Source organism: Melopsittacus undulatus, chromosome 2 (genome assembly GCF_012275295.1).
Source record: "Melopsittacus undulatus isolate bMelUnd1 chromosome 2, bMelUnd1.mat.Z, whole genome shotgun sequence".
NCBI lineage: Eukaryota > Metazoa > Chordata > Aves > Psittaciformes > Psittaculidae > Melopsittacus > Melopsittacus undulatus.
In genome coordinates, this window is record NC_047528.1 from 66,930,909 (window position 1) to 66,945,752 (window position 14,844).

At 38.7% G+C, this 14,844-nt stretch overlaps 1 protein-coding gene across 1 annotated transcript in view; it reads left to right on the forward strand.

The window, feature by feature from the left end:
- The window catches only part of GABRG3 (gamma-aminobutyric acid type A receptor subunit gamma3), a 309,946-nt gene that overhangs the window by 164,192 nt on the left and 130,910 nt on the right, over positions 1-14,844 (forward strand). Inside the window, exons 4-5 of the mRNA XM_005151536.2 lie at positions 2,618-2,838; positions 6,112-6,194. Of these exons, the coding sequence (XP_005151593.1) occupies positions 2,618-2,838; positions 6,112-6,194 (304 nt within the window). The remainder of the gene's footprint in view (positions 1-2,617; positions 2,839-6,111; positions 6,195-14,844) is intronic.

Consider the following 14,844-nt stretch of genomic DNA (forward strand, 5'->3'; position numbering starts at 1 on the left):
TTGTAGTTTGTACATTGTTTATATAGTAACTTAAATGAAATAGGGGTAAAGTGTTGAAAAAGTCAATGCAACTAATTTCAGATGACTGACTTTAAAAAAAAAGTTGCTTTGCTTTTGGTGATCTCAGTTTAAAAAAAAGACATGCATTTTTTAAATAATTAACTCAAGATCTGTGAACCATTTCATTTGAGTTCAAATGTTTTTATTAAGATGAATGGAGTTACAGTGGCCCGTTGCAGAGGTATTTTGAGTAATGATCATTTCTGGCATGTTCTAGTTGCAGAAATAAGTAAAGGAGATGCAAAATGGGAGTTGGACAGTGGTATTAGCATGGCCCTGCTTCTGGAGTAATGTAATCCGTTTCTCACACAGGGTAGTTTACTTGGATGGAAACCACAATAATACATACCAGCTGGTGTTGGTGCCTACTTATACCTAGCTGCAGTATTTTCTCAGAACACATTATTATGAGCTCAATGGCTTGGTTTTGTTTCTTTTTTTTTTTTGTTTGGCTGGGTAAAAAGCTTAAATATCCTATATATCACAAAATATGTAAAATATACTATAGAACAATTATGGCTGCTCCAAAATTTAGTCAGAATAAAGCATTCACATAAAATAATTTCAAATATTAATATCATGCAAAACTTGTCCTGTAAAAAGACAGCACTGTCATTAGCCAGCTGTATACAAATGGTCTTTGATTCTAAAAATACTGATTCTCACATGTGAGCTAAAAAAAAACTACTCACTCAGTATTTGGAGAAACCCATAGACACGTCTAGCATATTTGTTTCTATAGAAGCTGAATGTGCCAAACTCTTGTCACTGGACTTTCAAGGACTAAAATGATACAGACCTCATTGTAAAAAAACAATATCTACACTCAACCATCTTAAATCTGGTGAATTAATGGTGTCTTTTTGAACAATAAGGGTGCCCTCTGTACATTATATTGTATCCTCTAAGGGCCTGGAGGTGTGCAATTTTCTGCTCATCAAGATGGAAAAAAAGTCTCCAGATTTAAATCTGTCAGCTTCCCTAAGAAAATAATGCAGTGAAAAACAGTAGTGAGATAGACTATGAAAAAAATGGTCCTTAATGCCTTTGGTGGCTAGGCTTTAATTCCTTAGGTGATCCTAAGTTATTTTGATACATGCTAGCACACTTATGCACCTATTGATAATTTGCCATCTAGAAATGAGAGGGCCAGAGTGTATTTTGGACTAGGATTACAGTGTGAGTGAATTAGGTTTCCTGGTAGTATAATATCAGCTTTGGAAGGTTAGCCTGCCGAAAATGTAATAGTGCAGGAGAACTAGATGGCTCTGAGCATAAACGCTGTCCTCAGTTCAGCACAGATGCTCTTCTAACTATCTGTAAATACAGAAATATACAGTATTGCTTGTATAACATTTCTTTTTACCGTTTCCTGTTTAAACCTAAAGAACAAGGACAAACAAAAATGTGATAAAAGCAAGTTCAGAGTGACCAAAGGCAAAGACGTATCAGATTTTCCACAAAGTCTTTTCCACAAATTTTCCTTTGTTCAGATATACCAAGAGTACATCTACAAGGGGAGCTAAGGAGATAGATGTTTTCATCTGGGTTATCCACAGCCCCTGCATTAGCCGTACTGTAGAGCATAGGCTTTGTGACACATCAGCAAACACCTTCCTTGTCACTGATGTGGCCAGCCCTATGATACTGAAAGGGTCCTTCATGACAGTCAGATGACTGTTTCCACGGGGTTCACAGGTAATGCAGTCTGGAAAGTGGAAGAGGAGCACAAGCAAACCAAATGTGAGCTTTTCTGTTCTCTGCTGGCTGGAATTCAAAATTCAAATACTGTTTTTTTACAGTTTCTTCCACTGGGTATTAAAAACATAACAGCATGTTTGTATGTTCACCTATATAATTTTGTCTGTCTATGTATATTTTAATTTCTGCATTTACACCTACTAAGACTGCTTACCTACAGAAACACAACAGGAAGCATGGAGTGAAAGCATGAGATTCATGTAAATTATATTATCCTATTCAGGGCAGTAAGCTAATGACCACCCAGCTCTTAGCATTTGGGGTACATGAGGTGTCTGTAAAGAAGCATGAACGTGTCTTTTAAATTCTGCTGTAGTGTGGCCTGAAAAAGAGTGGCTGAACAATTGGTAACAAACAGAACAATTAATTTATTGAACTTACACAACCTCCTACCCAAAAGGCACTGGGTATTTACCATTCTCAATCTTACATGTGTTACTCCTGTTCCTTTTTCACAACTCTTTTGACAGTCTGCCCTACAACAAAGAAGTCTGTGCAAATTGTACCTTGTGGCTGTGACTTTTCAGAGCTAATATAAAAGAATGTGCAAGTGCAGAAATTGTTACAGCACAGGACCAAGGCAAGTGAGGTTTTTGTGAGGCCTCACTTGATTTCTGAAGAAGCTAGAGTAGGGGAAAAGATTAAAAAAAAATATATTTCCTCAAGGACTAAAAAAAGCATAGATCCATTGGCCTTAAGGTATCCTGATGCTTTACATTCAGATAGACCTTATCAAACACCACATAATAGTAGGAAATGTGGAACTGATTTCAATTTTTGTATGCTTTCATTGCAGGAATATCAAATTGATATATTTTTTGCCCAGACGTGGACAGATAGCCGTCTTCGCTTCAACAGCACCATGAAAATACTGACTCTGAACAGCAACATGGTTGGCTTGATTTGGATCCCAGACACAATATTTCGAAACTCAAAGACGGCAGAAGCTCACTGGATCACCACCCCCAACCAACTCCTCCGCATATGGAATGATGGCAAGATCTTGTACACTCTCAGGTGAGCATTTGGTGAGGTGCAGTGATGAAAAATTCTCTTATCTCTGCTGTGGTAGTAGTAAATTTCAGTGGTATCTTCGTTCTCCTCTGCTGTGTTCTTCCTGATGCATACCTGACCATGCTTGACAAATATGAAATATTCAGCCGTAAGTACTGCTGAGTTTAAAAAAAAACAAACTTGCATCTTTCTAAAAAGGAAACTTTGAGAAATAGGTCTGTCTAAATTGTAGAAGTTCCCCTTTCTAGTGCCTATAATAAAATCAAGAGCATGTAGTCCAATAAAGCCTGTCAGAAACCTTTCTGATCAGACTTAGATGCAGGGTTGGATAAAATATTTCTAGATTCATGCTAATGCCATTACTTGATTATTCAAATAAGTCACACTGAAAGGTATTCTGTCATATCTCATTGCAGGGTGAATTGCTTGAGGAAAGGCTTTGAGAGTTTTTCTATCTTTGTGATACCATCAGCTCTGTGGTATTAGAAATACTGTATACATTTGCATAAAAAAGTCTGTGGAAATCAACATATGTGTTTACTTATGGAAGAGATGAATTGCTCAGAAGGGAATTTTGCCATAAGCCATATTCCACACAGCAAGCTGTTTCAGAAACATCCCTTTAATACTACATTCTGTCCAGTGATTGTGTTCAGCCCTTTCGGTGCAAAAGCATATTCTGATCATGATTGCAATTGCACTTGAGCTTCAATAGAAAGTCTTTGGCAAACAATAAGAAAGGAGTTAAGTAGCTAGATAAGCTACTGGTATTTTTAGTGCCCTTCTGTTCTTAGTCTTGCTCCGGTGTAAACAGCTCTTGCTTATTTCAGTAGCCTTTAGATAAAGCTTCAGGGTTAGGATGTCAACTCCAGTACCCTCTTGGTTGGACTGTGGTTTTTATTTTTTGTGTTGATGGGTTTTTTGTTTGGTTGAGATATCTTTTGTGTTTAGTTGTGGGTTTGTTTTTTTTCTATTAAGTCCTGTTTCAGTATTTCACAGCAAGTTAGGTGTTTAACCTAAGAGAAGTTAGACTTACTTAGCTGTCACTAAAGAGACTATTTGTTGAATGGACTGCAAAATTCTTCCAAAACAGCTAAAAAAGGGGTAATACTTGACCCAGCAGATTGTTTAAATAAGCATTTTTAGTTTGTGAAAGAAGTTTTCAGTCCTTTTTGTCCACTCAGGTCAGTCTCCATTTTACAGAGAAGGAGCTGTTAGAATCGTAGAATCATAGAATCATAGAATAGTTAGGGTTGGAAAGGACTTTAAGGTCATCTAGTTCCAACCCCACTGCGATGGGCAGGGACACCTAACGCTAAACCGTATCACCCGAGGCTTCATTCAACCTGGCCTTGAGCACTGCCAGGGGTGGAGCATTCACAAACCTCCCTGGGCAACTTCTTCCTTATATCCGATCTAAACTTTCCCTGTTTAAATTTTAATCCGTTACCCCTTATCCTGTCACTACAGTCCCTAAAGAAGGGTCCCTCCCCAGCATCTTTACAGGCCCCGAGGCCCCCTTCAGATACTGGAAGGTTCCTATGAGGTCTCCACACACCCTTCTCTTCTCTAGGCTGAACAGCCCCAACTTCCTCAGCCTGTCTTCATACGGGAGGTGCTCCAGTTCCCTGATCATCCTCGTGGCCCTCCTCTGGACTTGTCCTAACAGTTCCATGTCCTTTTTAGGTTGAGGACACCAGAACTGCACACAATACTCCAAGTGAGGTCTCACAAGAGCAGAGTAGAGGGGCAGGATCACCTCCTTCCACCTCCTGGTCACGCTCCTTTTGATGCAGCCCAGGATACGGTTGGCTTTCTTGGCTGCAGGTGGACACCGACAGCTAATGTTCATTTTCTCGTCGACCAATACCCCCAAGTCCTTCTCTGCAGGGCTGCACTGAATTTCCTTTTTGTCCAACCTGTAGCTGTGCCTGGGATTGCTCCGACCCAGGTGTAGGACCTTGCACTTGGCATGGTTAAGATTCATAAGGTTGGCATCAGCCCACCGTTCAAGTGTGTCAGGGTCCCTCTGGATAGTGTCCCTTTCTCCAGACTATCAACAGAACCACACAACTAGGTGTCATCGGCAAACTTGCTGAGGGCACACTCAATCCCACTGTCCATGTTGCTGACAAAGATGGTGAAACAGACTGGTCCCAACACCAATCCCTAAGGGACACCACTCGTTACTGGTCTCGAGCTGGACACTGAGCCATTGACCACAATTTTTTGCGTGCGACCATCCAGCCAGTTCTTTATCCACCGAGTGGTCCACCTGTCAAATTGATGTCTCTCCCGTTTACAGACAAGGATGTCATGTGGGACAGTGTCAAACGCTTTGCACAAGTCCAGGTAGATGACGTCAACTGCTCTGCCCTGTACATCCATTCTGTACCCCCATCACAGAAGGTCAGGCAGGATTTTCCCTTAGTGAAGCCTTGTTGGCTGTCACCAACCACCTCATTATTTTTCATGTGCTTTAGCATGCTTTCCAGGAGAATTTGGTCCAAGATCCTATCAGTCACAGAGGTGAGGCTGACTGGTCTGTAATTCCCTGGGTCTTCCATTTTCCCCTTCTTGAAAAGGGCATAATATTACCTTTTTTCCAGTCATCAGGAGCTTCACCTGACTACCGTGATTTTCCAAATATGATGGACATTTAAGAATGATCATTGTTCATTGATATCACTTTGTAATTCAAAAACAATTTATCTGACTTAATTGTCAGAGTTGGTATGGCATGTGAGAGACACCTACTATGTGCCCCGGTACGGTCATGTGTTTATTAGAGTTTTGTATTCAGGAGAAAGTGTACAAGGTTCAACCACCCTCCATGCCTTTCCATCCTCTTCCTTGCCTGTTTTAGGTGTGAAAGAATTTTAAATTCATACTCTAAGGAAATGTGGAGAATGTTCCTTATGAGATTTTAATTTTGTGGAATTGCATACCATATTTCCTGTTATTTTTGTAAAAAATAGTTTTTTTCATCCCATATCCTTCAATGATGAATTATCTAGAGAAAAACATACACACAGATTTCTGGGCATCAAGAAATTCTTAATTATGTGTCTGAAATTATTTGTGGATTTAGATAATTATTGTTGTTTTGGATAAGACCTATGTGGCCAATGAACAATCTCCAAATCAAGTCCTTTGTTTTTGGGCCTTACTTATGGACATCAAAATGCTCTTGCATGATACCTAAGGTTACCCTGCCTTGTCCCCTGACTGTTCATTGTGATTTTGAATAGTAATAGATGATTGGTTTCTCCATAGGCTTACCATCAATGCCGAGTGCCAGCTGCAGCTTCACAACTTCCCAATGGATGAACACTCCTGCCCTCTGATATTCTCTAGCTGTAAGTACTGCTTTGATGCCTTATTGTTGTAAATGACTACTATTCAGAGGCATGAGTTTGATTCTGATTTCTGTCAGGTTGCTCAACCATTCCACAGCAGATATACTAAGTTTAGGTTTTCTTAAATATTCAGGAAATTTTTGTTTTCCTCTCTAGCAATCCTGGTGGACGGACTTCAGCCATGAAACATGAAATCTGTAGATTTGCTTTGTTATTTTTACCAGAAGCAGCCTTTTTAGTTCATACTATAGTCAAACTTTCAGCAGGAGCAGATATTCATACTAGTCTTTGCTATGGTAATCTATAAAATCATGTGACCTGCAAATGAGGATAGAAATTACCGTTTTCTAGGGGAGGTGCACAACTTGGGGACATGACTAGCAATCTCTGCACATATGAGTTTACAGCAAGTAACATGGTAATGCCTCTCTGTTCCATAATAAAATAAATTGTGTAATTACTGTGAATCTCATTTTCCTTTTATTCCTCAGCTTTTTAAGTAGTCCCAATGTTGTATTGTATATAGTGTTGTTAGTACATTTAAAACCTACCTCATAGGCAAAACAAATACGTTGGTGAAATGGATGCAGAAAGAAAGTCAGATGAGTTAATATTAAGGTCCAATATTACTGTGAGAAGTTATCTTCATGTTGATTCATTTAAAAAAGCTTGAGAGCTATCTGCTAGTGGGTATACCTGCACAGTTTCATAATTCAGAGCCACAAAACCAAATGTTTTACCAACATTTGTAAAAGAGTGTCCACTAAAGATGCTTACTTTGATAAACTCCAAGACTGAGCATTTTGTTCTCCAAAAGTGAACAGTAAATGTATTGTTCTATTTAGAAAATAGAACTTTCTCCGTCATCTCTTAAAAAATGATTGAATAATAACACTATTTAATGCCTTCATAACAGATATGCTGTTGTGATAGTAGGGTATTAATTTCCATTTATGATATACAAAGAGCGATCCTCAATCAGAAACTGGATTTAAACTTGAGCTAATCCAGTGTGTATTCTTCTTTTTCCCCAGGAAAACGTTTTTTTTTTAATACTGTCAGTGTAAACATCTCCCTTTCCCCCCAAGCATCATTACTACATTGCCATTTTTTAACATCTATGCATATGAGTGAAGCTAGGCAAAAATACACAGTGGTGGGATTAATTCAGATGTGTGCAATATATACATGCTCTGAACAAGACATAACTGAACAAGAGGCAGATAGCTCCTGAATGACCTTTCCCACTAATGAACACTTGTCACTGAACTGTATGCACCTCAGCTGTCTTTAGTTAGCGCATAAAGTTTCTCTTACCTTGTGGCAATCTGCTGTTGATTTGTTGAAGTACTGGGAAAGGAGTGTGGGATATTAAAAATTAAACCCCAGTCCAGAGATACTAATTAAGCCTACCACATAAATTTAATAGGTCCTGCACTACCAATATCTGAAAATGGTGAACTTTAATATAAACAGGAAAGTTGCTTCAAACCTTGCATTCCCTGGTAGCCAAATGGTTGCAGAATGAAAGTAAGTCAAGCTGTGTGTTTTTTATTTAAAGAGAGAGGATATCAGTGTGAACTCCAGAAGGCTGTGCTTCAGAAGGCAAAGTTTCAAATATGTCTTAATTTGCAGAGGTTCCTTATAATTTAGATCTGTTAGCTCAGAGCCCTTCTGCTCTTGAAAATGCACATGTATTGCCATCATACATAACATTTATGGAGATTACACAGGATGAAGGAGAAGCTGAATATGTCACAGTTTCTATGTGTGTTCTGTGTAGTGTCTTGTCAGATGGAAAACCCCATGGAGAAATATTAAATTATATTGTATAGTTTTGTCAGCCTTTGTAGTAGTCATGTTGATAACAAAGATTTATTTCTTTAGGTTCATATGGAATTGTGTTCTTCTCTTCAACACATTTAGCACTACTATTATCATAATAGCAGGACATTCTCTGTATGATTTGTTTGTTTCAGAATGCGGTTGTATTTTAGTGGTGTGCACATTCATAGCAGTCTCTAGATACATGCCACTCAGCGGGACTCATGACTGAATGAATGCCTGAATGATTTATTACTGCCTGCTATGACAAGTTTCTGAGGGAACAAGCTGATTACAGATTCCAAGATGTATGTCTTTGAATAAGATAAAAATGGTCGTAGAATTCACAGCACAGCTTCACTTCCCTCAGCATCCCTTTTGCTTGTTCCCTGGCATGCAGACAAATCGCAGTTTCCACTGTAGGCAAGCACAAAAAACCACAAATGTAGAAGAATATTCCCTGCAGCTCTACACACATATGAAGAAGGCTAATATTTGAAATTTCTTACTTTTTATATAGATTTCCCTTGATATTATAGAAATGTGAAACTAATCTTAAATCTTTTTATTTTCCTCTAGTGTTAGCTAATTCACACCCTAACCCCGTTGTTGCTCTGGGGACAGCTGACATTCCTGTGGTGTGAATATTGAGCTCTACTGGGTCTGGTTGCCAGGATGAATATGGCAAAACCAGCATCTTACACACAAGAGACCATCTCAGTGTACTAACAGTAATTACTAAAACCTACCTACCACTTCCTATGGAAAATCTCGTTCAAGAGTGCCTCCTGGAGTTCTGTAGTCTCTTTTATAGGAATTAGAAAGTATTGAAATAATTTGAAAGCTCTTCACTCTCTCTCTGTAAGTTTTGTATGTGCTTCAGGTGGTGAGATGAATCATCTGGTGCATTAGTGCATATTGCAGGTGTGTGTCTTTTATTGTCGTTCTTACATAGATGTGCACTTAGCACACTGCTTATGTGAAAAGCTGAGCCAAGTGGCATAATGCAGGGCTGCTATACAATGTGGCAGCTCTTTCCCAGTCTGTGTACCAGATTGGTTTGGTTATTCACATGTGACAAACAGAATTCCTTAATACAGAGATGCTACAACACAGGCACCACTGCCAATACATGGTATGAATGTGTATGCTTCCCTATGAATATGAAGAATCAGTGCTGTGAATTGACCCCAGTGTAGCAATCTTTGATATGCTATATCAATTTGATATACTTTATCAAATGTGATATGATCATATTTTCTTTATATAGTTTTAAAGTACTATATACTACTGCATAAAATATTCTGTCAGTGAGATTCTTTGCATGAATTTATCCTTCTTAGCCAATGGAGGCTGCTTTGCTACTTTTGGTACTCAAGTAGCATACTAAACTGTCTTGGTTATCTCTATTCAGCACTGATTTGAGAATTGTGGAAATAATTTCAGGATTCTGCCATAAAGTTTAGTTTATTGAGGTCACTAAGATTCACATAAACATCAGAAAGGAAGAAGAGGTATTCTGTCTGAAGGACAATGTCAGCACAAGTATAAGCAAATAAGAGGAAGCAAAAGGCAGGCTGGAAATGAGAAGTTAAACACATCAAGTGTGGAACTTCCACCATAGGATACTGTGGGTGCTAAAATTACACAGGAATTCAAAAGTGTTTGGGGAAATCATTGAAAGAAAAATGCATTGGGAGCTATTAAGGATAATGAGATCCTGCTGTACTAAGGGCCACTTTTATTTTATTTTATTTTATTTTTATTCTGAGGGAGTAAGAGCATTTCACACTAAATGGTAGCAAAACTGGCCACACGGCTAAGCTAGTTGAAGAAATTCTTTTCCATAAGAGTCATGACAGGTTTCCAGCTGACCTACATGGTTTTGATTTTCCTTTCCTTTGTCAGCCACTGTAGGACTGTTGAATGTTCTGGATTTTCTTCACTTAAGAGAACTAGGCACACTGCAGAATAACTTGAGCATGTTTGTACCCACACCTCTGCAACAATTGTTAAGGTGTTAATCTTTTCAGCCCAGCACAAACTATCATTTCCTCTCCCCTTCCATTTGCTCAAGATTAACGTAAATTCCTGACACTCCTCCAGGCAACAGCATATGACAGTCATATAATAATGCAACAGACGAACACATTATACCTTGTTTAGAGTATCTGGTCAACTAACATTTTAATTATGTACAAAGAACTTTAAGGTGGAAATCAGTGCTGGCTGCATACCTAAGGTCTGAAACAATCTCTAAGGCCATGCTTCAGGGTTTACCAAATGAAGCAATATTAAGCTACAGTGCAAGACATCAGAATAAAAATAATTACTGAATTGATTAATGTGTTTTCATTCCTTTATTTTTCTTGCTGCTGTTCTGATCAAATTCCAGATGCTGTTGTTCATTTTAAAAAACACCTTAGATTTAGGCAATAGAAATTATGACTTTTTTTTGTAGCCAATTACTTACATTTTCCCCAGTGAGGAGGTTTACAGTGTCCTGAGTTGGCTGTTACTGGAATATTGCTGTAAGGCTGGAAAAAGTGATCATGTCTGGAAGCACTACAATATACACCTGAAGTTTCATGAACAGTTAAAGTGTTTTCAGTTCAGTTGAAAATAGGGGAAAGCAAAATTTCCACCTATTGATGGTCTGGTTTGCTCAGTCAGGTCTTTAAACACTTTTATCCTTCTAAAAGTTCAAGGGTTTGTGTTTTTCTAAGTGATGTACAAAAGCACACAAACTATTGCAGAAAAAAGTAAGGAAATGTGAAATGCATTTGGAAGAAATTCATCCAATCTAACATAGTGCTTGAAAGAAACAGATCCTGCCTTTCTAAATATAAATTCAGTTCAATCAAATGTTCCCCCTTTGAACATGAAACCTCTTATGGATATGCAATCAGTACTTTGAGCCTCATATCATTAATTTTCTAACAGAACTAGCTGTCATCACAAGTTTTAATATGTTTCTCCTAGCCTAGAAAAGTAAATGCTCGTTTTGTGGAATGAGCTGTGCTTTGTTTCATCTCATGAATCTCATCAGCAGAATCATTAATAAAGTCTGAGGGCAGAATTTTATTCCTGATGAAGAGCAGGCCAGAAGGAAAACAGCTTAATGTTCATATCTCAAAAGGAGTTTCATTAAAGATGCTGGCAAGGCATTGCAATGTGTAGAAAGAGTTTTAATCCTCGTTTGAACTTCCCATCTGTGCTCCCTGTAATGGGCTGAACCAGACCATGGGGTATCAATAGAATTCTTTGTTCAGGTTTTGTGACAAACATATTTTAGCTATTGTAGCTTTTCCTCTTCTAGGAAGTAGAAATTAAGGTACCAGGATGCATCCTTCTTTTCAGAAGGCTGTCTTTTTCAGATAATAGTCAATATACAGACATTGCAACAAGGATAAAAGAAATACCATTACAGAAAAGTTGGCATCTGAAAGTTTCTTCCCAATGACGGTATTTAGCGTATGACTTGTCTCTCATATAGCAATTCATTAATACAATACATGAAACATATCTGTGATAAATCCCTCCTCCCCTTTATCTGCTAATCCTTCTCGTACACAGACATTTCCATATCTTCTTATTTCTGTTGCCCTCTTTTAGACTTCACTGTTTTAATTACACATTTTTAAGAGTACCTGGTGTTGTGTGCAAAGCAGTATTCAAAGACAAGTGAATCATTACAAAGATTTTTGAGGAATACATAATTCTGTAGGGATCTTTGCTTTTGTTAACCTATAAGCATTAAAATTCCTAAGCAATTTTTCCTGATGACAATTTTTCCACAATGACACCTGGATATAGTGAATTTGAAATATATTATAATCTTACATGAGTGATTTTCTTTCTTCATTACGATAGCTATACTAAATGGAATCTGCTACTGCTTTGCTCAGTTGTTAACTCTCCCTAGAACCACAGAATCAACTAGGTTTGAAGAGACCTGTAAGATCATGAAGTCCAACCATTACTCCAGGACTGGCAAGTCCACCACTAAATCATGTCACTAAGGCCCTCATCTATGCCATTTTTGAACACTTCTAGGGAGAGTGATTCCACCACTTCCCAAGGCAGCCTGTTGCTATGCCTGATCATTGCCTTAGTGAAGAAATTTTTCCTGACATCCAGTCTGAACCTCCCCTCGTGCAGCTTGAGACCATTGCCTCTTGTCCTATCACTTATTACTTGAGAAAAGAAACAAAACACCTCCACTCTACAACTTCCTCTCAGGCAGTTGTAGAGAGTAAATTTTAGGCTTACCTGATATTCCCTGCAGATATTTCTTTTTTTAAAAAAAAACACAAATAATATATTTTTTCTTTGAGAATCAAATATTTATCTAATTCCTTGACTACTTGTAGAACACAAAATGGTTTGGGTTGGAAGGGACCTTAAAGATCTTCTAGTTCCAACTCTTCAGCTATGGGCCGGGACACCTTTTACTAGATGAGGTTGCTCCAAGAACCATCCAACCTGGCGTTGAACACTGCCAGGGATGGGGCAGCCACAGCTTCTCTGGACAACCTGTGCCAGTGCCTCACCACCCTTATAGCACAGAATTTTTTCCTAATTTCTAATCTAAATCTCCCCTCTGTCAGTTTAAAGCCATTCCCCCTTGTCCTATCACTACATGCCCTTGTAAAAGTACCTCTCCAGCTTTCTTGTTGGTCCCATTTAGGTACTGGAATGCTGCTATAAGGTCTCCCTGAAGCCTTCACTTCTCCAGGCTGAGCAACCCCAGCACTCTCAGCCTGTCTTGGTAGGAGTGGTGCTGCAGCCCACTGATCATCTTCATGGCCCTCCTCTGGACTTGTTTGTGGAGGTCCACATCCCTCTTGTGTTGGGGCCCCAGAGCTGAATGCAGTACTGCAGGTGGGGTCTCACAAGAGCAGAGAGACAGGACAACCTCTTTTGACCTGCTGGTCATGCTAATTTTGATGCAGCCCAGCATATGGTTGTCTTTCAGGGCTGCGGGCACACACTGCTGGGTCACTACTGGCTAATTCACTACCTTTTCTCTGTGTGACTCAACAAATTTCTCGATACATAAGAGATGATGCATTAAGTATCTTTTATATTTTTATGATTCTATTTTATAGCCAAGCAAAGACTCATAAAAATTTTAGAAGTTAGTTTGCTTTGGAAGTTCTGCAAATTTTTATCTGATTGCTCCAATAGCATTGTTCTGGTTTTGGCTGGGATAGAGTTAATTTTCTTCCTAGGAGCTGGTACAGGGCTGTGTTTTGGCTTTAGTCTGAAAACAGTGCTGATAACACACCAATGTTCTAGTTGGTAATTAGCATTTGTCCTGATCAAGGACTTTCCAGTCTTGTACTCTGCCAGTGAGGAGGAGCACAAGAAGCCAAGAGGGGGCAGAGTCAGGACACCTAACCCAAATTAGCCAAAGGGGTATTCCAATATGACAGCATGTAGTTTCCAGTACATAAACTGTGGGGAGTTACCCAGAAGGCACCGATGACTGCTCAGGTCAGGCTGAGTGTCAGTCAATGGGTGGTGAGCAATTGTATTGTGTGGATCACTTGTGTTTATTGTTTTGTTTTCTTTTCCCCTTAAAGTTTTATATTCTCTTCCATTGTAATTTCCCCTATTATTATTTTTATTATTATTAGTAGTAGTATAATGTACTTTAGTTATTAAACTGTTCTTATCTCAACCTGTGGGCTTTATTGTCTTTCAGTTCTTTTCCCCATTCCACCCAGGGAGCAGGGAAGGGGTGGTGGGGGTAAGCAAGAAGCTGTGTGGCACTAAGCTATCAGCTGGATTTAAACCATGACAAGTATGTATTAAATATCTATGAAATTGGTGAAATTAATTAATTAATCCATGGTATAAGTACATTCACTGTATAATTACACTTTATATACCTAATGTATGGTAGATTCATGCCAATCTAGTACATATCATAATATTACTGTGTCACTAATCTTTCTGTTAGTCTTCTGTCTCATTGTTTGAGGTACATCAGAGAAAACTTTCTAAACATTTACAACTATATGGTTCAATGCTTGATCCAAATGTATACAGTATGTTGTGATATAAGAGTAATAGACTTAATCTGACATTAGATCTTATAGTCAGCAATACACAAACTCGTACAAAAAGCAGTGAAACTTCCTGAGAAAGCAGTGAAACTTCCTGAGGTTGAGGGTTGTCCATTGCCTCTCTGATGATCAGGGAGAGTTGATAGCAGTGAGTAATTCAACTATTATCCCTTGCTTTTCTGTTTCTCACAAAGAGCTAAATTTTTGGCCTAGTAGCAGACCAAATGTCTCTCTCCTTTTATAGTGACTCTTGAGATTTTTCTCCATGAGATTGAAGGCTGGAGAGGCAGCAGCTGCTGTTACTTCCAGCAAAAATGAGACCCTAGAGTAAAATTAAAGCAAGTGCTAATTAGTGAAGCCTAAAATGCTTAACTCATGACATCTTGCATCCAGCAAACTCTTCCTGAGACTTTCTGGATTGATGGTAGGCTATTCCAGGAGCCTGGCATCTATCCCAGTTTTGTAGCTGTCTTCCAGGGTTCCTTGGTGTCTCCATTTACCCTGCATAGTTGCATTGGGAAGATGGAAGGCCCATGTCATTACACAAACTCTCCAGGCAATCTGCTAGAGAGCCAAAGAAGAGCTTTTATTCCAGGATATGGAGATTAACACAGGTGACTGTATATCAGGGATAGGACTCCCCAGCTTTTACTTATGTTTAAACAAGGAGACTGGAAGTCCCAAAATTCACAAGTGCAGTCTACCTTCTAAAGCAGCCAGTGGTATTTTTCTAAATTCTAGGTTTAGGAAAA